The sequence below is a fragment of the Cebidichthys violaceus genome, unplaced genomic scaffold (genome assembly GCF_023349555.1).
Source record: "Cebidichthys violaceus isolate CVI_PGR_0920_01 unplaced genomic scaffold, fCebVio1.0.p SCAF_10, whole genome shotgun sequence".
Taxonomy (NCBI): domain Eukaryota; kingdom Metazoa; phylum Chordata; class Actinopteri; order Perciformes; family Stichaeidae; genus Cebidichthys; species Cebidichthys violaceus.
In genome coordinates this window covers 7,471,803-7,493,677 of record NW_027176263.1, presented here as the reverse complement: position 1 = coordinate 7,493,677, position 21,875 = coordinate 7,471,803, and the positions used below count along the sequence as shown (strand labels likewise).

The 21,875-nt window shown below is 40.7% G+C and overlaps 1 protein-coding gene across 3 annotated transcripts in view; it reads left to right on the top strand.

The window, feature by feature from the left end:
* Positions 1 to 21,875, top strand: part of dst (dystonin) — a 99,295-nt gene extending 77,420 nt beyond the window's left edge. For 2 of the 3 annotated variants that reach the window (XM_068723921.1, XM_068723904.1), the window contains 35 exons: positions 45 to 251; positions 387 to 506; positions 635 to 742; positions 833 to 1,051; positions 1,133 to 1,336; positions 1,911 to 2,142; positions 2,622 to 2,848; positions 2,938 to 3,060; positions 3,171 to 3,272; positions 3,951 to 4,052; positions 4,380 to 4,553; positions 4,737 to 4,892; positions 5,113 to 5,310; positions 5,905 to 6,033; positions 6,549 to 6,719; positions 7,871 to 8,026; positions 8,426 to 8,632; positions 8,824 to 8,943; positions 9,581 to 9,750; positions 9,863 to 10,022; positions 10,522 to 10,716; positions 10,798 to 10,926; positions 11,284 to 11,427; positions 11,620 to 11,808; positions 11,917 to 12,046; positions 12,239 to 12,402; positions 12,506 to 12,668; positions 12,752 to 12,906; positions 12,999 to 13,073; positions 13,271 to 13,288; positions 15,710 to 15,827; positions 18,547 to 18,737; positions 18,970 to 19,080; positions 19,707 to 19,833; positions 20,824 to 21,875. In XM_068723921.1, coding sequence (XP_068580022.1) covers positions 45 to 251; positions 387 to 506; positions 635 to 742; positions 833 to 1,051; positions 1,133 to 1,336; positions 1,911 to 2,142; positions 2,622 to 2,848; positions 2,938 to 3,060; positions 3,171 to 3,272; positions 3,951 to 4,052; positions 4,380 to 4,553; positions 4,737 to 4,892; positions 5,113 to 5,310; positions 5,905 to 6,033; positions 6,549 to 6,719; positions 7,871 to 8,026; positions 8,426 to 8,632; positions 8,824 to 8,943; positions 9,581 to 9,750; positions 9,863 to 10,022; positions 10,522 to 10,716; positions 10,798 to 10,926; positions 11,284 to 11,427; positions 11,620 to 11,808; positions 11,917 to 12,046; positions 12,239 to 12,402; positions 12,506 to 12,668; positions 12,752 to 12,906; positions 12,999 to 13,073; positions 13,271 to 13,288; positions 15,710 to 15,827; positions 18,547 to 18,737; positions 18,970 to 19,080; positions 19,707 to 19,833; positions 20,824 to 21,080 — 5,451 coding nt within the window. In that variant the 3' untranslated portion in view covers positions 21,081 to 21,875. Of the gene's footprint in view, positions 1 to 44; positions 252 to 386; positions 507 to 634; positions 743 to 832; positions 1,052 to 1,132; positions 1,337 to 1,910; positions 2,143 to 2,621; positions 2,849 to 2,937; positions 3,061 to 3,170; positions 3,273 to 3,950; positions 4,053 to 4,379; positions 4,554 to 4,736; positions 4,893 to 5,112; positions 5,311 to 5,904; positions 6,034 to 6,548; positions 6,720 to 7,870; positions 8,027 to 8,425; positions 8,633 to 8,823; positions 8,944 to 9,580; positions 9,751 to 9,862; positions 10,023 to 10,521; positions 10,717 to 10,797; positions 10,927 to 11,283; positions 11,428 to 11,619; positions 11,809 to 11,916; positions 12,047 to 12,238; positions 12,403 to 12,505; positions 12,669 to 12,751; positions 12,907 to 12,998; positions 13,074 to 13,270; positions 13,289 to 14,114; positions 14,232 to 15,709; positions 15,828 to 16,369; positions 16,484 to 18,546; positions 18,738 to 18,969; positions 19,081 to 19,706; positions 19,834 to 20,823 lie in introns of all 3 variants that reach the window. The other variant, XM_068723913.1, reaches the window with a different exon arrangement.

Sequence of the window (21,875 nt, the reverse complement as noted above, 5' to 3'; positions counted from 1 at the left end):
ATGCTAAAGTTGGTGTTTTATTTGTTTCATGTAATCTTGTTCAGGCCTTGTTGAAGGAGAGCAAAGACCAAAAACCTGTGATGGACAAGCTGAATGAGTTGAGCAGCTCTCTCCTGGATCTGATCCCCTGGCACACTCGTGAGAGCCTGGACAAGCTAGTGACTGAGGATAATGAGCGATACAGAGCCGTGTGCGACACCGTCACCCAGCAGGTCGAACAGATCAACGCTGACATACTGAAGTCACAGCAGGTAATCCAGAGACACCGATGAACAGCTTTTTCTCATTTTTCTTCCTTCAATTGTTCCTCTTTTACTATAATATCCATTTTTAATTAAGAGTTGAAACGTTTTCCACAATGGAAAATTATTTTTGTTTGTTTCTAGTTTGAGCAGGCTGCAGACACTGAACTCTCCTGGCTGACTGAAGCTGAGAAGAAGTTGTTGTCGATGGGTGAGATCAGGCTGGGGCAGGACCAAACCACAGCCCAGCTCCAAGCACAGAAGGTTAGCTTATTAAACTGTGTGTTTCTGTGTGTGTGCAGATAGACACAGGCCTCTATTTAAACTAAGTACAGTAAACAGAGCTTTTTGTTTCGTAACATCCAGCCAAACTCACTCTACCGGTTTTCTAGGTCTTCTCCATGGACATCATGAGGCACAAAGATGCTGTGGATGATATTGTGAAAACAGGAAAGGCCATTATGAACAGCAAAAACCCAGACGAGAAAGAAATCTTGAAGGTAAAAACAATTTATTTCCTATTTTGAAATGGGGAATTATTCATTAAGAATATGCAAAGACATTAAAGGGTCTTGTTGGTTTTCAATCAGGCCAGGACCCAGACTCTCTTGGAGAAGTACGGCATGGTCAGTCAGCTGAACTCGGAGCGCTGTCTGCAGCTGGAGCGAGCCCAGTCTATGGCCAGTCAGTTCTGGGAGACCTATGAGGAGATGTGGCCGTGGCTTCAGGAAACCTTGAGCGCCTTCAGCCGGCTGCCGCCACCCTCCATCGAGTACGAAACACTCAGGCAGCAGCAAGAGGAACTCAGGGTAAGAAGCCGACAGAAGATGTTCAGCACAACACTTTTATATAAGCAATGATAAGGTTAGTAAAAGTGATGTCCTTTCCAGCAAATGCGAGAGCTGATTGCAGAGCACAAGCCCCACATTGACAAAATGAACAAGACGGGGCCTCAGCTACTTGAACTCAGCCCAGTGGAGGGAGTGCCCATCAGAGAGAAGTACACAGCTACGGACCAACTTTACACCAAACTCAAGGCTGATGTCAAGCAGAGAGCTGCTACTCTGGATGATTCCATCTCCAAATCCACTCAGGTGAGGAGCAGTTTCTATGTGGATGTTTGTGTACATATTTATATACAGTATGAATAGAATGAATAGGTTTTAAGCTGCTGTTTCAAAATGCTCACCGATCCTGCATCTCTTATAGCTCTTCTATATTTTTGGAGCATAGTGTTTTGTGCGTATAATTGTTTGTATTTAAAAATAATGATGATACAAATGATGACCATGTTTTACCATATCAAAATGTGTGATTCATGGTCATTTTGTAAAAGGGCTACAACAAATTATAATTTTTTGTTTTTTAATAATCTCATTCATTCATTACTAATATTTTTTTGATTTATCAATTAATTGTTTATTCTATGAAATGTCAGAAAACAGTGACATTTTTTCCAAGTCTTTGTTTGTTTGCTTGTTTTGTCAATCCAACACTCCACACGTCACACATTTCAGAAGTTTCCCTGATAAGTTTTACAGGATTGTTTCATGTTATGAATACAGTGTATTTCTGTAACAGGAGAGCCAAACATTTTTCCAGCAGCCCATATTACATTATGAAGTATATTTATAAACTGAGGTGTTTCCTCTCCTTATTCTCCACCAGTTCCATGATAAAATTGACCCGATGCTGGAATCCCTGGAACGGATCGCTGAACGCCTGCGGCAGCCTCCGTCCATCTCAGTGGAGGTGGATAAGATCAGGGAGCAGATTACTGAAAATAAAGCCGTCTCTGTGGATTTGGAGAAGCTGCAGCCCTCTTATGATACACTGAGGCAGCGAGGCGAGGAGATGATCGCACGATCTGAAGGAGCAGACAAGGACATATCTGCCAAAGGTATATCATATCATCTTAGTTGTTTCATTCCCTTAATTGTGTTATTTAATTAAATCCAGTCAGAAGGGTTATACCTTAAAAGGGCTTTGGCATGATTAATAAGAGCCAATAAGACAAATAGCATATTAAACGGCATACTGAAACAATCACTGTCCAAACTTTTAATTCTCTCCCTATCACAACAATAACATCCTTGTCTTTAGATTTTTATTTGAATTTTGAGTTCAGACAATTTGGTTCACTGGACTGCGAAAGCTCTCCTTCAGGTGTGGCTTTAATAGGATGCCATTATTTTGTTTTAGGTACAAGTGAAAATCAAAGCAAGAGACAGAAACAAAACAGTTTCTCATTAAACCTGTAAATGTGTGAGGTGTGTTCTCCTGCTGAGGAATACATGCTGATTTTTGTGGTCTTCTGTTTGTATTCCACATTTAGGTTTTTAGTTTGTTTATTGTATATTCTTTTTTTCCTCCCACAAGTTGTACAAGACAAACTGGACCTGATGGTGTTCCTCTGGAACGACATCCAGGCCTTAATGGAGGAGCGGGAGGCGAAGCTGCTGGATGTGATGGACATGGCAGACAAGTTCTGGTGCGACCACTGCGCTCTCATCGTCACCATCAAAGACAGCCAGGACCTGCTGAGAGAGCTGGAGGAGCCCGGAGTCGATCCGTCAGTCGTCAAACAGCAGCAGGAGTTTGTCGAGGTAGGTCAAGGAAATTACTGAATCAACCAACAGGTAATTATAGTGTTGGAGCGCTTCTTTGTTTTAACAACTGCTTTTTGTTTCTACAGGGATTTAAGGAGGAGATTGATGGGCTGCAGGAAGAGCTTGATGTGGTCCAAAACCAGGGTGCAGAGCTTATGGCGGCCTGCGGGGAACCTGATAAGCCCGTCATAAAGAAAAGTCTTGACGAGGTAACAGATAACATTCAAAGATGTACTTTTTGCGTTTTCACTTGCTGTGTCCGTGCTGTTTTCTTTGCCTGCATATGGCTTGTGGTGACTTACTTGTGTAATTTTTCCAGGTGAACTCAGCGTGGGAAAATCTCAATAAGGCTTGGAAGGAAAGAGTAGAGAGGCTGGAAGAAGCCATGCAGGCTGCTGTGAAGTTTCAGGATGGCCTGCAGGTACTTTGATCACTGCTTCATGTATTTGAAGAGAATAATCTAAAATAATCCTCTGAATGAATGAAGTGTGACACCGTAAGATTTTCAGGCATCCCAAATTTACTCTAAATCCCAATGTTACTCATACAGACCTTTTCATTACTGTTATTTGCCTTCATTGTATGACTAATTATAGAATATAATTTTCCATGGAGACATATACATACATGCATTTGAAAGTTAAACACACACAGGGAGCCAGACAGTTTTTAGAGAAACCACAGACTGCTGTGCTTTTTTATTGCACTGGATTTAAGTGATACAACATTTTATGAGAGACCTATTAATTTTGAAACAATAAACACCAACCCCAGTGCTTTACTATGTTTGGCTCAAAGTTTGACTTGTGTGAATAAAGTTCATCTAAGATCTTTTCATGGTGGGAAAGGACGAATCCTCTTCATAGCTGCTTTAATTTGGACATACTTAAAATAATTATACTCCTTTTAACATGATAGTATTTAGGTTCAGGGCTTGTTTTTGAATGTTATTGTGTGTGTTTACCTAATTTGTCAATCATATAGATTGACTACAGACCCACTGTAAGATTTAATGTATAACATGACACTAGAAAAGTGACTCCCTGTGCTCTAAGCTTTGTTTTCTCCCAGTAACAATGGTTTCCCACCTTGTACGCAGGGTATGTTTGACTGGGTGGATATTCTTGAGAGCAAACTGGATTCAATGTCACCTGTAGGCACAGACCTGGAAACTGTCAAGCAGCAGATCTCAGAACTCAAGGTACAGTCTTGTATTTGTGTTTAAATATGTAACAGCAGTGGTATTCTTATACTTCACTGTGTCTTATCAATGTCCTTCTTCTTTACTGCAGTATTCCCTGTTACAGAGGGTCTGTCATACAACAGCTGTGTTTATGTTCAGTGCCTCAGTTGGTACAAAGGCTCTGGAAAAAATAGCTTCATAAAGTGGTCACACTGTCTTTGATGTACAATAAGACAAATCTTGTCCTGAAAAGACACAGCCAGGACGGTCAAGTGTATTGTCCTCATAGCTTTGTAATTCTGTTGACTGAATGGGTTGTACCACTTTATGCGCCGTGTGTTTCAGGAGTTCAAAGGAGAGGCGTACCAGCTGCAGATCGAGATGGAGCGGCTGAACCACCAGGCAGGCCTCCTGCTGAAGAAGGTGACGGAGGAGGCCGATCGCTGCGCCATCCAGGAGCCAATGTCTGAGCTCAAGATGCTCTGGGAGAATCTGGATGAGAAGATCATCAGCCGACAGGTCAGAGAGGGAAAACAGCATCATTTACACTGTTCAATGTGGCAATATGCTGTTTAAATACAGTGTGTAATAACTCTCAATGGACAATAAAACAGACTCACCAATGGAATATCTTTTATTGTATGCATGTCACATGCTTTCACGCGCTGCAATATCTAATGGTTTAATCTGTCATTAATCTAGCACAAACTGGAGGGAGGCCTTCTGGCACTGGGCCAGTTCCAGCACGCACTGGACGAGCTGCTGGCCTGGATGAGCCACACAGAGGAGCTGCTCAATGACCAGAGGAAGGCGGGAGGAGACCCCAAAGCTGTCGAGATAGAGCTCGCCAAGCATCATGTACGACAACAAGTTATTTTGTTTTTTCTCAACGCACACATTTAATAAGTCAAAGATGCTGTTGTATGACCATGGGATTAGCTTTAGAAAAGAAAGGAAGCTGTAGATTTATCATGCTGCCCCAAAATTAGCTTTTACCCACGCAGTTTGAGTTTTGTCTGTCGTGCTTCAAATCCATCCACCCAACATCTCCCTATTCATGGCTGCTTTATCTCTACAGGTTCTCCAGAATGATGTGTTGGCTCACAAGGCAACAGTCGAGACCGTCAATAAGGCCGGGAATGATCTGGTGGAGTCCAGTGCTGGAGAGGAAGCTTCTGGTCTGCAGATCAAACTGGAGAACCTGAACCAGCGGTGGACAGCCATCCTGGAGAAGTCGGGACAGAGGAAGCAACAACTACAGAGCGCTCTGCTTCAGGTATGAAACGATCGTTGTTTGTGTTTATTCATTTGTGATTGATTCTTTTCTCCCAGGGGAGCAAGTAAGTTACGTCAGTCATAATTCCTTTTTGGAGGAGGGATTCTTTTTTCTGCCCCCCTCTCCTCTTTTCCTTTCTATTTATAACTTTGACCTTTAGCAGGGTGCTTTGATATGAGCGGGGATATGAGAAACAGAAATATGTCCTGGATTTAGATTTTTGTGCAAGAAATGTTTAAAAATAATTGTCAAGAACACATAATCTGTCCCAGGTTGAGAGGGCTTTGGTAGACAGGAGTATTTATCAGAAAAAAGTGCCAAAAAATCCAATCAAAGAAGGTTTATTTTGTTAACTTACAACAGTTAACTTCACAGTTAATTTTAAATAAAAGCGACATTTTCAAATTTTTTATCAAAGGCTTCATTTCATTACATTTCAGGCTTATTAATTTATACTGCTGAATAGCCACTTTTTGGTAGCCGAATGAATCCAAGGAATTAATAACTCAGGCATCCTCCTCTCTGAGCCATAGGCTGCTAACAATGAATGTGTGTGACACCTTTTGTCCTGACTCAGGTTGTATTGTGTTGTAGGCCCAAGGTTTCCATGGTGAGATAGAAGATATGCAGCAATGGCTGAAAGACACAGAACGTCAGCTGTTGGCATCAAAGGCTGTGGGAGGCTTACCAGACACGGCCCGGGAGCAGCTTAACGCCCATCTGGTATGTGTTTAACAATATGAAAGGCCGCATACAGATGGCAGGCTTGTAAATGAGACGACGATGTCTTTTCTGTGTTTTATCTGAAGTGTGAAAATTAAATGACATTGCAAAATACACCACTTGCATCTCCCATACAGAAGATTACAAAAAGTGTGTCAAATTGATTCAGCCATGTCTGACTATAATGAATTTAGGAATGAGTCCCTTCTTTGTTTTCCTTTTCTTTAATGGAGGATCACTTTCACAACAATCTCTCCCTGATGAAGCATCAGTAGTGACATTTTATGGAGCTAAAAACAAAGGGGTTTGCTGGTGGGAACAAGCCTCTGAGAGTCTTATTCTTTCACCATTTTTGGACTAGATTTGGACTAACCTAAAAAATAAAGTGCACTGACAGATTCATCACATATACTTCAGACACTGCAGACGTTCACATTGCTTTCCAAAACAAATGCAGAGCGGTACTTCAGTGTGTTTGACGAAAGCATGCCCTCATGGCTCTCGTTGTCTTGCAGGAGTTGTGTTCTGCCTTCGAGGTGAAGGAGGAGCTGTATCAGGAGCTGATGAACAAGGGTCACCAGCTGCTCGCCATAACACCTGAGGGTCCAGACAGCAACACGGAGCAGGACCTCGCCAACCTGAAGGACAAGTGGGAAGCTGTGCAGGGGAAGGCCGCTGAGAGAAAGGTATGGAGTAAAGAGTTGTGGTTGGGACAGTTGAGCTACGCTGCTCTGAGCTCACTGACTCACAACATCAGCTTTAGGTGCCAAGTAGCGATCGCTGACATACACTTGAGCCATGACTCTGTATTTCTAAGCCTCTAATCCCGGTACCGGTAATGAATGGTGTAAGGATGGCGTGTTGGCAGGGACACACAGGATGTGGTTACACTGTAGATCACAGCAGGCGACTTACTGGAGAACAACTGTGTTCTTGTCTCATATGTTGCCACAGTGAACACTTGACAAGTGTATAAGATAAATAATAGAGCTAAGCTAACATTTCAGCCAAGATAAAAACTCATCAGTCACTATGTTGCTCTTTTTGACATCTTATTTATGTGTTATTCCTTTGCGACAAAATGTTCTCACTTTTGTATTGTAATAAATAAACATAATTTAACATGACAGAAAAAGATAAATCTCCACTCCCATTACCAGTCTCACGCCAGATATGGATCTCTTCACTCTGCCTGCTTGAGAGTTTGCTGAAACATTTTGCCTTTGTTTCCTATTTACTTTGGTCCCGTTCCCAGGAATTCAAAGTCGGGTAAATCTTGCAGCTGCTGGCCAAACTCTCTTCAGCAAATGTGACACTTCTCTTCTCTAGTGGGCCGAACACATTTTTCAAGCAGAGAATAGTATAATCAAATAATAGATTAAGTATTGTCTATTGAATTTGAATTCCATATTTAGCAAGACTCAACATGACCCACAGTATGAGAGAAACACATTATTACCTATGACTCTCATCAGGTTTTTAACATCATTAACACAGCATTTACAGCCATGTGATGAGTCTGTGCCAGTTGTTGTTTTCCAGCGATCGAGTCACTGTGGATGTTTCTCTCATTCAATTAAAAGCTCATCATTCCCTTTCTGCTCCACCATCAGCCTCTCTAGAGATGTTAACTTCCTCTCTTTAAGTAGAGGACATGTTCGATATAAATGTGAAATGTAATTGTTTTCCCCGTCCTCTTCATCTAGTGTTGTGGCAACCGAACCGTTTGTTTGCAGCAGGAGGATACACGTTATAATGGAGCTCTGTTTAGAGACAAAAGACCACAGGATTATTTCCATCTCTATGCATGGAGCCTGATGATGTGTTGTGTCTACAGGTGAAACTGGAAGAAGCGTTGACACTGGCCACGGATTTCCACAACTCTCTGCAGGACTTCATCAACTGGCTGACTCAAGCGGAGCAGACGCTGAACATGGTCTCCCCAGCCTCCCTCATACTGGACACCATCATGTTTCAGATTGATGAGCATAAGGTAATGTTTGTTTGGAGAGGAGGGTGACGCAGCCTCAGTGAATAATGACAAAACTTTTTTTATGTTGATTGCTGTTACTGTTGTTGCTAAGTAGAAGTGTTTTGACGCAGCTACATGCTTTAATCCATCTGCTGTGATATTTAATTTTTTCAGCCAGTGAAAAATTATAAATTATCCCAGTGTCATACACAAAATAGCAGTTTATGTGTACTAATTCATTATTCAGCTTTGAAATCCAGCCAACATTGACTTAATGACTCCACGTTTGGTCATTCAGAACGAAGCTCATTAAGCACATCAGTCACATGAATTACATTACCTCTGCTGTCAATTGTACTGTACTCCCTTTTGATGTCATAACACCTGACCCAAAACATCTCTCCTCTCTGCACTGTACAGATGTTTGTGACAGAGGTGAACTCCCACAGGGAACACATCATTGAACTGGACAAGACAGGAACACATTTGAAGTACTTCAGCCAGAAACAGGATGTGGTCCTGATCAAGAACCTGCTGCTCAGCGTGCAAGGCCGCTGGGAGAAGCTGGTGCAGCGGTCTGTTGAGCGAGGTCGTTTGCTGGATGACGCCAGGAAGAGGGCCAAACAGGTTTGAAGGCTTTGTTTCACTGCTGTGAGGACTTTATCATTGGAAAGCAATTTCATTAGTATGGGCCCTATTCTGTTCCTTGGGCCTGAAAAACAAATCATCTGAACATTTAACAGGACTTCACATTAAATATAGTGAAATCAATTTTTTTCTTTTTTAAATGCTTTGTTTGTTTCTTTATCCTTCGTTAGTTCCATGAAACTTGGAATAAACTGATGGAGTGGTTGGACGAGTCTGAGAAGACTCTGGACTCAGAAGTGGAAATTGCCAACGATCCAGACAAAATCAAGACGCAGCTGGCGCAGCACAAGGTGACTGAGCATCGTCATATCACACAGAATGATAGTTAAAATAACCAGGGACCTCTGGGAGCAGTGTTTCATTCATTTAGCAGAAACAAGTCAGAATATTGAGACACATGTTCAGTGAGTGATGTATGAGTGTTGGAAGCAGACGAATCCAACAGCAAAAGTTATTGATGGGAATTACAACATCAACAGAATACATTAGTCGTGCATTTGCTTGCGTTACAGACTACCCAGTGTTTCTGCAGCGTTATGTGCGGATACTGTGCTAATCCTATCATAATCCCTGGATAGACCAAATGTATTAGGAGCCACTGTGTTTGGATACTTTTAATCTCTGTGGAGCAGTGGCTCTTGAGATTTGACCCCCTTTTTTGTTCCCTCAGAGAAAACGGTCTTCTTCTTAATCACAAAACACACACACACACACACACACACACACACACAGATTAAGATACTATCTGACATGCCAACAGTAGCAGGAAGAAAATCTGAGAACTGTAACCCTGTGCGTCTAAAGATACAGACTTAAAACAATCTACTAAACGTGACTATTGTGTGTTCGTTCATTATCTTAATGAAGCGTAACTTCTTTATTGTGTGGAGGTTGGAGCTTTTTGATGACGGTGTTTCTCATACACAGGAGTTCCAAAAAGCTGTGGGCAGCAAACACTCAGTGTACGACACCACCACTCGAACAGGACGGGCCCTGAAAGACAAGACCTCCCTTCGGGATGATAACCAGAAGCTGGACGACATGCTGAGTGAACTGAGGGACAAATGGGACACTGTTTGTGGCAAATCAGTTGAAAGGTAAGGATACATCTTTGCATGTTTGTCAGTGTATTGTACCCCGTCAACTACTAATCACACTGTATGCGGTGAGATTCTCCATTCACTGTTAATGATTTGTGTTCTCCTGCAGACAAAACAAGCTTGAGGAGGCGCTGTTGTTCTCCGGCCAGTTTACAGACGCTCTCCAGGCTCTCATTGACTGGCTGTACAGAGTGGAACCTCAGCTGGCTGAGGACCAGCCCGTACACGGAGACATAGACCTGGTTCTCAACCTGATAGACAACCACAAGGTAGGAAACCCGACCACATTACAGCATGACACAAAGCTTTGTTGATCTGCTAGTGGACACTAGCAGATCTGCAAGTTTCACTGCTGTATTAACACCACCCTTTTCTTTTCATCACTGATTGTTGCTCATCACAATAGTAACAAAGGACTCTTAAACCACATGAGGGTTGGGCTATAAATTCAAGCAACAGAAAGGGCTAGCATTGTGGTACTTTTCCATTGAGAGTCCCTGTTCTGAAGTTTACTGTCCAGCAAAGATATCTGGAAAACTGATATTATGTTTGGTCATTCACAGTGTTATTAGTAAATATAACTGCACTACATCACCAACAGAAGTTATTCTGTTTTTGGTGCACCAACCGTTGTGACTCTGTTGAAGTCTAATGTTCTAATCTACAAGTACAATTTCCCTCAGTATTTTTTCATTGAAATTATAAATAGCATAAATATGCTGTTACACAAATCTTAAACTGGTGAGTACGTTGTTTGTGTTGCTGCAGGTTTTCCAGAAGGAGTTGGGAAAGAGGACAGTAAGCGTTCAGGCCCTCAAACGCTCAGCCAAGGAGCTGATCGAGAGCAGTCACGATGACTCGTCGTGGGTCAAAGCCCAGATGCAGGAGCTGAGCACTCGCTGGGAGACGGTGTGTAACCTCTCGGTGTCCAAACAGGCACGGCTGGAGCAGGCCCTCTGTCAGGTACTGTGAAGACCTTACAGTCGTCAGATAGAAGGTAAACTGACTCTGGGAGCCTGACTGATCTGTTTCCTCTGGCTGCAGGCTGAGGAGTTTCACTCCACGGTTCACATCCTGCTGGAGTGGCTGGCTGAGGCAGAGCAGAGTCTGCGTTTCCATGGCAGCCTGCCTGACGATGAGGAGGCTCTGCAGACGCTTATCGAACAACACAAGGCAAGCATTGCATATATTTATAATGTTTTATCTTAAGTTAAATTTTAAGTATATATTTTACATTTAGACAGTTTTGACTGTTTAAATAATGAAATGTAACATGCTGGCATTTTTTTTGTCTTTTACTTGAGTTAACAGTTATTAGCATGTCTGCAAGGAGATGTCACGTCATCTTTCATTCCAGTTGCATATTTTTTGCAGATATTTTCTCAGCTATGATTCTATCTTGCTGAAATAGCTCTGCCTTACTCCAAATTAAAAAGCAACAACTCACAAGCAACGTTTTGTTGCTTGTGAGTTTTTGCTGAAGAAAATCCAGTTGAAAATCTAATCTTGTTCCCATTTGCTATTTTGAAGGAGTTCATGAAGAAACTGGAGGAAAAGCGAGCGGCTCTAAATAAAGCAACCAGTATGGGGGAGGCTATTCTGGTCATCTGCCATCCAGACTCTATCACAACCATCAAACACTGGAACACCATCATTAAAGCCCGGCTTGAAGAGGTCAGTTCACGGCTGCATACATGCCTTTCGTACCTATAGGTATGACAGGGCACAATTACACAATTTGGATGAGCTTTTTAGCACAAATCCCTAAATTCAAATTTTTTGGTGGCATGTGTGTGCCTCATCACACAAAAGCAATAACTCAGTCTCTATTTAGTATGAGTAATGTGTGTAATGTTACTGTTACAGGTGCAGGCTTGGGCCAGACAGCACCAGCAGCGACTGGCCACAGCCCTCACTGAGCTGTTAGCCACTCAGGACCTGCTGGAGAATCTGCTGACCTGGCTGCAGTGGGCTGAGACCAACCTCAACGATAAGGACAAGGAGCAGCTGCCGCAGGAGCTCGAAGAGGTCAAAGGCCTCATAGCAGAACACCAGGTAAAAACAATTATTTAAATTATTTGATTTGATTTATTTATTTTTACAGAAGTTGGCTGTAAGTGTACTTGAACCATACTGGAAGCATATTGTTGCTTTTCCTTGCAGGCATTCATGGAGGAAATGACCAGGAAGCAACCAGATGTTGACAAAATCACCAAGACACACAAAAGGAAGGCTGCTGTGGAACCCCCAATCCAGTCTCACATCCCTGTGCTCGACAAAGGAAGAACTGGAAGTATGTATCCCATTAATACCCCTCACAGAGCGTGACCTGCGCCATCTGGCCCAGTGTTTAGTCACTGCAGGGTGACGCGACATCCTCATTTTGTTCATTTTAGCACCTGGAATGATGTCATTGCTAATCTATTCCTCCTGCTTACACACTGAGAGTACATTCACTATGAAGGTTTTTGTCTTTCACCTGCAGGAAAACGTTCTCCCACACAAACAATGTATGCGTCAGCAACACAACCTCCCATTGAAACCAAGAACCCGCGGGTTAACCTGCTAGTCACTAAATGGCAGCACGTGTGGCTGCTGGCTTTGGACAGACGGAGGAAACTCAATGATGCCTTGGACAGACTCGAGGAGGTAATCAAGCACTCAGGTTTTACACACACCTACTCTTAGTATGACTACAAGCTCTTTTTTTCTGCAAATCTGTGCTCATAAAACCCTCTCTGTTTCTGTGCAGTTGAAGGAATTTGCCAACTTTGACTTTGATGTGTGGCGGAAGCGCTACATGCGCTGGATGAACCACAAAAAGTCTCGTGTCATGGACTTTTTCCGCCGCATTGACAAAGATCAAGATGGCAAGGTGACCCGGCAGGAGTTCATAGAGGGCATCCTCTCCTCCAGTAAGTGTCGTTCAACATACAAACAGCATGTGGCACAGCCAGCAAAATGCTCATTTTGTACCACTTCAATGGCTCTTCAATAGAATTCCCCACCAGTCGTCTGGAGATGAGCGCTGTGGCAGACATATTTGACAGAGACGGTGACGGCTACATTGACTACTATGAGTTTGTGGCAGCGCTCCATCCCAACAAGGATGCTTACAAACCGCTAACAGATGCTGACAAAATTGAAGATGAGGTGATACGAACGCTCATGCCCAGAATTTCTAAATTTAAATCTAGAGACACATTTAGGGAATTGTGTTTCAATAAAATCTTCTTTGTTTGTAGGTTACAAGACAAGTGGCAAAATGCAAATGTACAAAACGATTCCAAGTGGAGCAAATTGGTGCCAACAAATACCGGGTAAGCAGACTTTAATCATACATTTTATGAAGAGCAATTGTTTCAACAAATACAAGCCATGCCATGATTGTGAAATGTTTTAAATACTATCAGCTCAATATTACGGAAAGGTAAGTGCTGGAAAAAGTGTCAATAAAAGCCAATATATGGTAAAAAATCTAACCTTTCCATATTTTTATTGTTCCTCACATCACCAGTTCTACCTTGGAAACCAGGTACATATGAAAGGCCTCTTCTGTTTTTACCCCTCTCTTCTGTGCCTTATCAAGCCTTTTTCATTTATCATGTTTGCCTTTCAATTAACACTCTCTGCTTAGATTCCTGGCTGATGTTTACAGACTGAAACTCAGAAGTAGAAATAAAGATCTATGGCCGTCAGATTTAATCCATAAGGAACTCTGGCCTAAGATGTGTTTTCAGTCTAATATAAAATGTTTAACGTCAGTCATGAAAGAAGAATTAAATGTGCTTAAGTTTTATGTAATTTATGTATTTAGATTATTCTGATATTTTTGTTTTGTTATAAAATAAGACAGTCCAGGTGAAACATAGTCTAGTATATATTTATATATCTGCTTTTGAGTTTCAGAAAATGCAATATTACAAGCCAAAAACATTTCAGCCCATCATTTTTATTAGTCCATGGGCATAAATTCATCTGCTGGGCAGTGTGAAAAATAATGCTTTCTGTGTGCTTGCCTCTGGCTTTTCATGGGAATGATTTATCTCAACATTGGCTGACATTCTTTTGTGTTACTGACACTGTTTTATATTGATTTACTTTCATAGTTGGGCAACCTTGATGATTTTAATGAATAATTTACTTGTCTTTTGACCTAATGAGTTAACATGTCTCGACAAATTGCATGTTGCAGTTTAAAATCCATTTCTGATATGTGTTCAAATGCCACATGCTTCCTGTAGCTTGTTTGGATTAAGATTAATAATGGGAGGTGTTAGTAAGAGGGGGCATTAGTGTTGTATGAACTAGTTTGTTTTGATGTGTCACACAACAATGAATTGAAATAATTCTTTCGACAGTTTGGTCTGGTTCACTGCTTACATGACTCCTTAATCGGCGATGAGACAATAGCAATCAGGGAAAATCTAAATCTTACCCCCCACCTACACGTTGCCGTTTTGGAAAGCTGTATTCTGGTAAATGGTTATTCTTAAGATGTTTCTTGTGCCTCTTTTTCCTCCAGATCATCATCACATTTAATGTATTTGATCACTTAAATCACCAGTGGCATTAAATCATTATAATAATCATACAATATTTTTTTGAACCAGTTGAAGAGACATCATAAGATAATAGGCACTTAGCGGAGGCTCATCATTGTTTGCTCATGTCTGCGTGTCACACTGTGGTGAATTAGACGGGAATGATTTGAACCATCCCTCATGTTGTTCTCGGTGTGTCATTGGAGCTAGCTGCATTGGATCTGCATCAGTGTCAATGCATCCTGAGCATTTGAGTCGTTGTCGTAGACAGTGCAACAAAGTGCTGGATTGCAGGAGATTGCTGTTTGTCCGCTTGATTCATGATGTGGAATTGTTTTTTTTTGACAGAAAGCATGCGGCTGTGAATGTCTTGTGTGAATTATGTCTTTGTGCTAATCCTCATGGTCATATCCAACTGGCTGACTTCTGTCCATCACCTCATAAACCTTGAACCATTCACATCCATAACATGCTTATTGTTCTTATGTTTGGTATGTGTGGTTGGTATGATGAAGGCAAATTATTATACTCTAGTGCCTTCTGGTGGTAAAATAATGTGCCTTCAGCTAATGCTTTTTTCACAGGCTCAACCTGCAGTGGTGGAAGCAAACTGAAGCCAGATGCTGTCGGAATAAAGTCAGACATTACAACCATAAACCACACATTAGCTGAAATTATTCAAACTTAAAAAAGGTCCACTGCTATATCATTACGTTTTTAAAGCTATAAAGTGTTTGTAACTGCTGTAAATACTGTGCAGCATACAGGACTTCACGTTCAGTTTGCTGTAAACTGTAACAGATATAAATGTAGAGCCTGACTGATACTGTAGTTCTAGGGCTGATTCTCCTGTTTCAGAGTAACAATGATTAAATTATGTGACAGTGAAATATCAGCCAATTGTCTAAAATGTTGAAGTCAGATTCATAGTTTAGTCTCAACGATAAATGAGTCATATGACTGTACGTATGAGTAAATGTTAGGTGTGACAAAATAAAACGTAGCATGAACTCATTTAGAATGAATGGACTCGTATAGAAATTTACTAACAATACATTCTAATCATACAACCACCAGCACACCATACTAGAAGAAAACCAGTTGGATTGACCTTTGTGTAATTTGCGTCTTTGAGAATGAAACTGAATATGTATATTTTTATTTGTGTGTCGTAATCCTGCTTGTGTGAATCTGTGCAACATTAAAAGGAAATCAGAGCTGAAGTGGACAACATTTTTGCATGGACAATTTTGATTTAAGTCCAAAAATGATTGGAATAAATGTGATTCTCCAAACCAGTCTGGTTTCCAGTGTTGCACAGCTTTCCGCCTGCAGTGAGTGTTCATACAAAGGTCATACAAAGGATTTCACACATCCCCTCTCTGTTTTCCTCCCCCCCCCCCCCGCTGTAGTTTGGAGACTCTCAGCAGCTTCGCTTAGTACGAATTTTACGCAGTACTGTGATGGTGCGGGTTGGAGGAGGCTGGATGGCTCTGGATGAGTTCCTGGTGAAGAACGACCCATGTAGAGGTGAGATCAACAGTTCACCACAACAAGTCATAATGCAGGACTAGTAGAGGAAATACTGAAAAGTGCACATGTCCAGTTGTGTAGAATAACTAGAACATTACAGTTTGGGTCATTAATGCATTTTTAAAAATCTCATTAGGAAGGGGAACATTTCTGGGTCTCCATCAATCTGATTATGACTGTCTGACTTTTTTATTTACAAAAAACATGTATATTGCTGCTGTAAGGATAGTTAACTGATACAGATTTAAAATATTGTCTCTGAACCATTACAGCCACAATGTTTGGTGAATGGTAATGTCTAATTACTATTAAAGTGAACTGATTTTAAATCAGTTATTATTATTTTTAGCAAAGTCAAGATACAATTACTGATCCCCGCCTACATATGTAGACCTGTATGAGACAATCCTCTCTGTGTTAACGTCTGTTGAAAACGCTCTCTGTACTCTGCTTGTTTCTGCTGTCTTCTGTATTAATGATCAATTTCTGTATTTCCTGCCAAACCTTCCTCCTGCTGAACGTTATATCATTTCTTCTAGTTCATCACCACGGAAGCAAAATGTTGCGCTCGGAATCAAACTCTTCAATTACTCAGTCTCCTATAGGTTGGCAAATCTCAAACTATCTCACCTTGCTCCATGAACCCACCTGTGGTATGTGTGTCTGCACATCCGAGTGTGTGCTGCTTGTGTTGGTGTACCATAGCTGTGTGTGAGCGCTCATCGTGAATGGCATCCTCATGCACCGGCTTCACTCACAATCAACTGTCATTCAGCTCCGGCTGGTTTTCATGCATGCAGTTGTTTTGTGTGAGTCACATCATCCGATGTCACTTTCTCTAAGGCAATATTTTGGGACGTGATGGGCCAAATGAGCCTTTTTTGTATCTCTCAGCATGCAACGGTCCTCAGCCGAGCTTCTTTTGCAGTTTTCAGGTTTGCTTGACAATCAAACAAACAAAACCTAATGAGAGGTTCTGGAGATGCTTTGCTGAATATATCACCTGTAAATATAAAACTGAACTAACGTCGTCATTGGGGAAAATTATAAAGTTGTCTCTATATAACACACACACACACACACACCTACACACACACACACACACACACACACACACACACACACACACACACACACACACACACACACACACACACACACGCACACACACACACACTCACACACACACACTCACAACAAACTGAAACAGTATTTATAGCACTGTTTACTTTGCTTGACAGTGTGTCTTAATGATTAAATCTGCATGTAAGCCAGTTGGGTTTTTTGACACATCTGGTGCGAGGTCTGTTTCATTTCACTTTGTGTAGATTATGTATTCTTGGTTTTGTAATTCTCTTCATTTGGGCCATTTGGGTGTGGGAGTGTTTGGGCTCACTTTGTTTTGTTTGAGTCTGTTCACCATTTGTTTCGCAGTCCAAGCAAACAAAAAAGTATTGCTGGTTGAGAAACAAAGTTTATTCCTCTACTGTTGCAGCAGTATGGATGAGATGTGACACAGCATGAGTCTTGTGTTTTCATTGTTTATTCAGTATTTTAATCTTTTATTTGTATTCACTTGACATATTCAGATTTATTTAAAAACACATTATGGTAACACTTTATCTTATTTATTTCCCTAATAATTTCCCAATAAGTTTTTTTTAGAAGTTGCCTGGAAATAACTAAATAATAATTAATGTGGTGCTAAAAGAAAACAGCTGTTGGAAATTGCATACTTAGGTACTGCACACTACATACTCGGTATTTATACTGCATACTGCCTACTGAAATAACGATTCCGTATGGCATTACCAGCAGACTGTTCACACAGAAATAAACTCAAGCAATACTTCTTCTCTGCATCACATGACTGTATTGATCACAACCTTACAGGGTTTTACAGTGTAAATCAACATTACTCTATTTAATAGTTTCCAGTATTATTTTAAGGCAAATTTAAAAATGTTTATATTTTAGTGTTAAATATGTTTTCTACAGTACATTGTAGACCGTTTCAACAAAACTGGGACACAATTGGAATTATTACGTTTACTACGGTGAAATAGAAATGTTTTCCTTAGTGTTCCTTAACTGTAATTATTTCATCCAAGAGTTAATTACTTAAACCGTCTGCCTCACAGTCTGCATTTGGACAGTCTGAAGAGTATTTTTGGGCAGTTAAGTACATCCAGTAAGCTCACGTTGCTTACTCAGAAATCTTGCAAATGTTGTATACATCCGGTATTTCTTGTGTACACAAAATCCACACACTATGCAGTTGGAACACACTACACTTCATTTTACGTCATACTTAGTATGAATAGTAGGTTAGTATGTGATTTCAAACACAGCTAGTGTTCAATTTGTAAATGTCCAATTAATTATTATTAATTCCTAGTGTAGCTAGTTGCCAAAATTAAAAAAAAAAAATAATTTCTCCATAGCCAAGCATACGATACAAAACAAAAAAATATGAAATATGATAATAAATAAATAATCAGTTAATATTTGCCCAGGTGTAATTGGAGCAGTTCTTTAAAGGAAATTTCTATTTTACCTATAATTGATACCAAACCACATATGTATTCATGGGAAATTAGGGACTTAAAGTGGAAAATAAATTGTTAACTCACATCATCATCAACACAAAATTACTAATAAAAGTAATCCCAGTTGTATTTATTTAATATGTCTCATCTTGAGTGTCATTTCTTAGCTAAAGGCAGGACCAACATGGAGTTGCGAGAGAAGTTCATCCTCCCGGAAGGAACCACTCAGGTGATGGCGAGCTTCCGTTACAGAGGACGAAGATCTCGGCCGTCATCCAGAGGAGCTTCTCCCAACAGATCCACCTCCAGTCAGAGCTGTGCGGTCCCATCGAACCCAGCAGTGACCAGTACACCCAAGGTAAGAGGCTCTGCTCTGCTGTGAGAGCCAGTTACCTCGTCGTCTGTCACACTGTTGATTGATCACTCCCCGTCATGCTTTTCCTCTTATTTATATATGCCATATATCATTTATATTCACATGTTTTGATCACGTTCTTGTTCATTCTTTGTGTTTCTTCCATCTAGTCTTTCTGGTAGTTTTTGATTTGTGAATCCATATCTGTGTTTTTTGATTTGCCATTGTTTCCCAGACTCCCCAACACATAACCCGCAATTATGATAAGCCCTGGCTTACAAACAGCAAACCCTCCACTCCTCTTAAATCATCAGACTCCTTTGGGAGCCAAGGTTCATCCTCAGAGGTATAGTCATATAGTATAGTCATTTACACCACATGATGTGGGCCACTTCAGGTTTATGACCCAACTGAAATCTGCTGCACAACCATCAAAACAGAGACAAAATACATGTATCACCAGTAAGGCTAGATAGAGTGCCTAGTTTGTAAAAGGTGTATTTGTTTGAGGTATATATTTCTGATTTCGCTGATTTCCATTTTATTCTGCAGTGGAAAAACAAAATGTGTTAGAGACTTCAGTTGGGTCTATAAACTCTAACTCCTTTGATTACTAATGGACTGAATCTTTCCTTCTTGCTTGACAAAAATGTCTGTCTCATTTTATTTCCACTATAATATGAACACCTTTATATGTAATTTATGCATGTGTGATTGTGTAACGACTTTCTAACTACAGGTTTAAACTTTAATTAAAATACTAACTGCTAACTGAAATTCTTACTTTGTTGCAAAAATAAGGTTTTTGAAAGGATTTTTTTTATCAAATTCAAAACTAACTCAACAACTTACTTTCTGGTACAACTATTTATGCACTTTAATAAGGACTGTTTTCTCAAACACTGTCATTATACTGTGCAGTTTACTTCCATTGATTACAAATCAAAGTAATTCATGTTCTGTTTTTTGCAGAATACTCCAGTTCAAGGCAGCAAATTACGTCTTCCTGGGTACTTGTCAGGCAAAGGATTTCAGTCTGGTGAGGAGGGAACCTTGATCAGCGCTGCTGTACTGAAAGCTCGGACACAGATGATAGGTGGTGAGTAGAGAGCAACTTTAGTGACTCTTTTCATTACATTTTGAAGAAAGTTTATTTTTCTCTGTTGGAGCAGACTCTTAGCTCTTTCACCATGTATAAAATTAAGGTAATGGAAACACTGTTTTGTGTTTAGATGAAACATGTTGAGGTTGCAATAACCTTTTCAGGGGTCTAAGGAGGGATTTCTAGTTTATAGAAAATGATCGGTGAAGCATCTGAGATGTCACCTAGAGGTTCGATTCCCAGCTTCTCCAATCCAATGTCGATGTGTCCATGGGCAAGACACTTAACCCCATGAATGTTGAATGTGAATGTTAGTTAGTCTGATGGGCAGGTGGCACCTTGCATGGTATGCCCTGCCATCAGTGTATGAATAGGTGAATGACATGTAGTGTACAAGGGATTTGAGTGGTCGTAGGACTAGAAAGGCACAATACAAGAGCAAGTCCATTTACCATTTAAAAGGCTACACATGTCATGATAGTGGCTGCAAATGAATGTCTTACTTTACCTAGAAGGCAACACATTAGCCTCTGACAGCTAGTATTGATCTTTTAGTAGCTTGTTGGCAAACCTAAAACAAACTAAACTAAACTGAAATTAAAAGGGGTGACCGTGGCTAAGTGGAGAGCAGGGCCGCCTTTCAATTAGAGGGTTGGCTGTTCGATCCCCAGCTCCTGCTCTGCTAGTCTCATGTGTCCTTGAGCAAGACACTTAACCCCAAAATTGCTGCGTGAGTAGCTGCGTCTACGGTGTGTAGATAGATACTGAATTGTAAGTCGCTTTGGATAAAATGTAATGTAATGTAAAAAGCAGCCACAAGAAATTGAGTATTTATTGATAATAAAAGATGCTAATCGATATGTAATTGTCAATATTTGTTTGGATGTAACAATTTGCTGCCAAACTGCCAGTGGCAAAACACTGATACCTCTATTGATCAGGCTCATTCTTAGTGGTTTGTTAATTATTGTCTTTTTATCTTTCTAGAGCCAAGAAAAAATTCGAGCCGACCTGGAAGTAAAGCAGGAAGCAGAGGGAGCAGTCGCAGAGGAAGTGACGCCTCTGACTTTGACATCTCAGACATCCAGTCTGTGTGCTCAGACGTTTCTGAAACAGTCGGAGACTCAACCCGAGCGACGGCGCGTTCTGCGTCCCGTCAACATGGAGGAAAACCCTCCAAGATCCCCACTCCTCAGAGAAGAGCCACTCCCACAAGCAAACTGGCCAAGGCATCCAAGCGATAGTCAGTGGCCTTGAAAACAAACAACCCAGGAGTAGTTGCACCCTAAACACGTAACGGACACTGGCGACATCTAACTTAAAAGACTGCAAATGTGTTGAGTGTTATTTAAATCATTGCGAAGATGTAAAATATTCTGTTGAGAGGCAATATGGTTTAATATTATGTGAGAATGAAATGTTAATGGCCTTGTGTATTTGTTTTTAATGTATTTTATTTTTTGTGAAATATTTCAAATTGTTTTTATTGTATTTTATTTTATTGATGCAAAACCTGTAGAGGTTTGACGAACACTAGAAAACCTGGGAATGTTGTACGGTTAGCTAACATTTCTAAAAACACTAATGAAGGGCAACACGCGGGAGAGTTACTGAATGTACTGTGATTTATGTTTGCTGATGTTTGGAGTAGATGGTGCATTATGGTACCATTTGAGGCACTGCAATTATCTATTTAAGTGATATGATATACTGCCAACATGCATTTAAAGGGCAATGCAATATACTACAATAAACCCCAGTAAGCACTGCAGAAACCTTTGAAAAATACTATTTAAGGCAAGTAGCAGAAACACCGTAATCATAAAGCTTTTAAGTCCTGTTTGTTTGTTGTCAGCTGCAGTCCCTGTTTCATTTGATCACTTCATAGCAGTGTGTGCTTGAAAGGGTGACACTCCATGCAGACATTCTCTTGTGCATCCATGTCAATGTAGGGTTAATTTCGGTAGAGCTGAAATTGTCACTGTAACATTACTTTGTAATAAACCTGCTTGCAGAAAGCCACCAGAGGCTAATGTGGA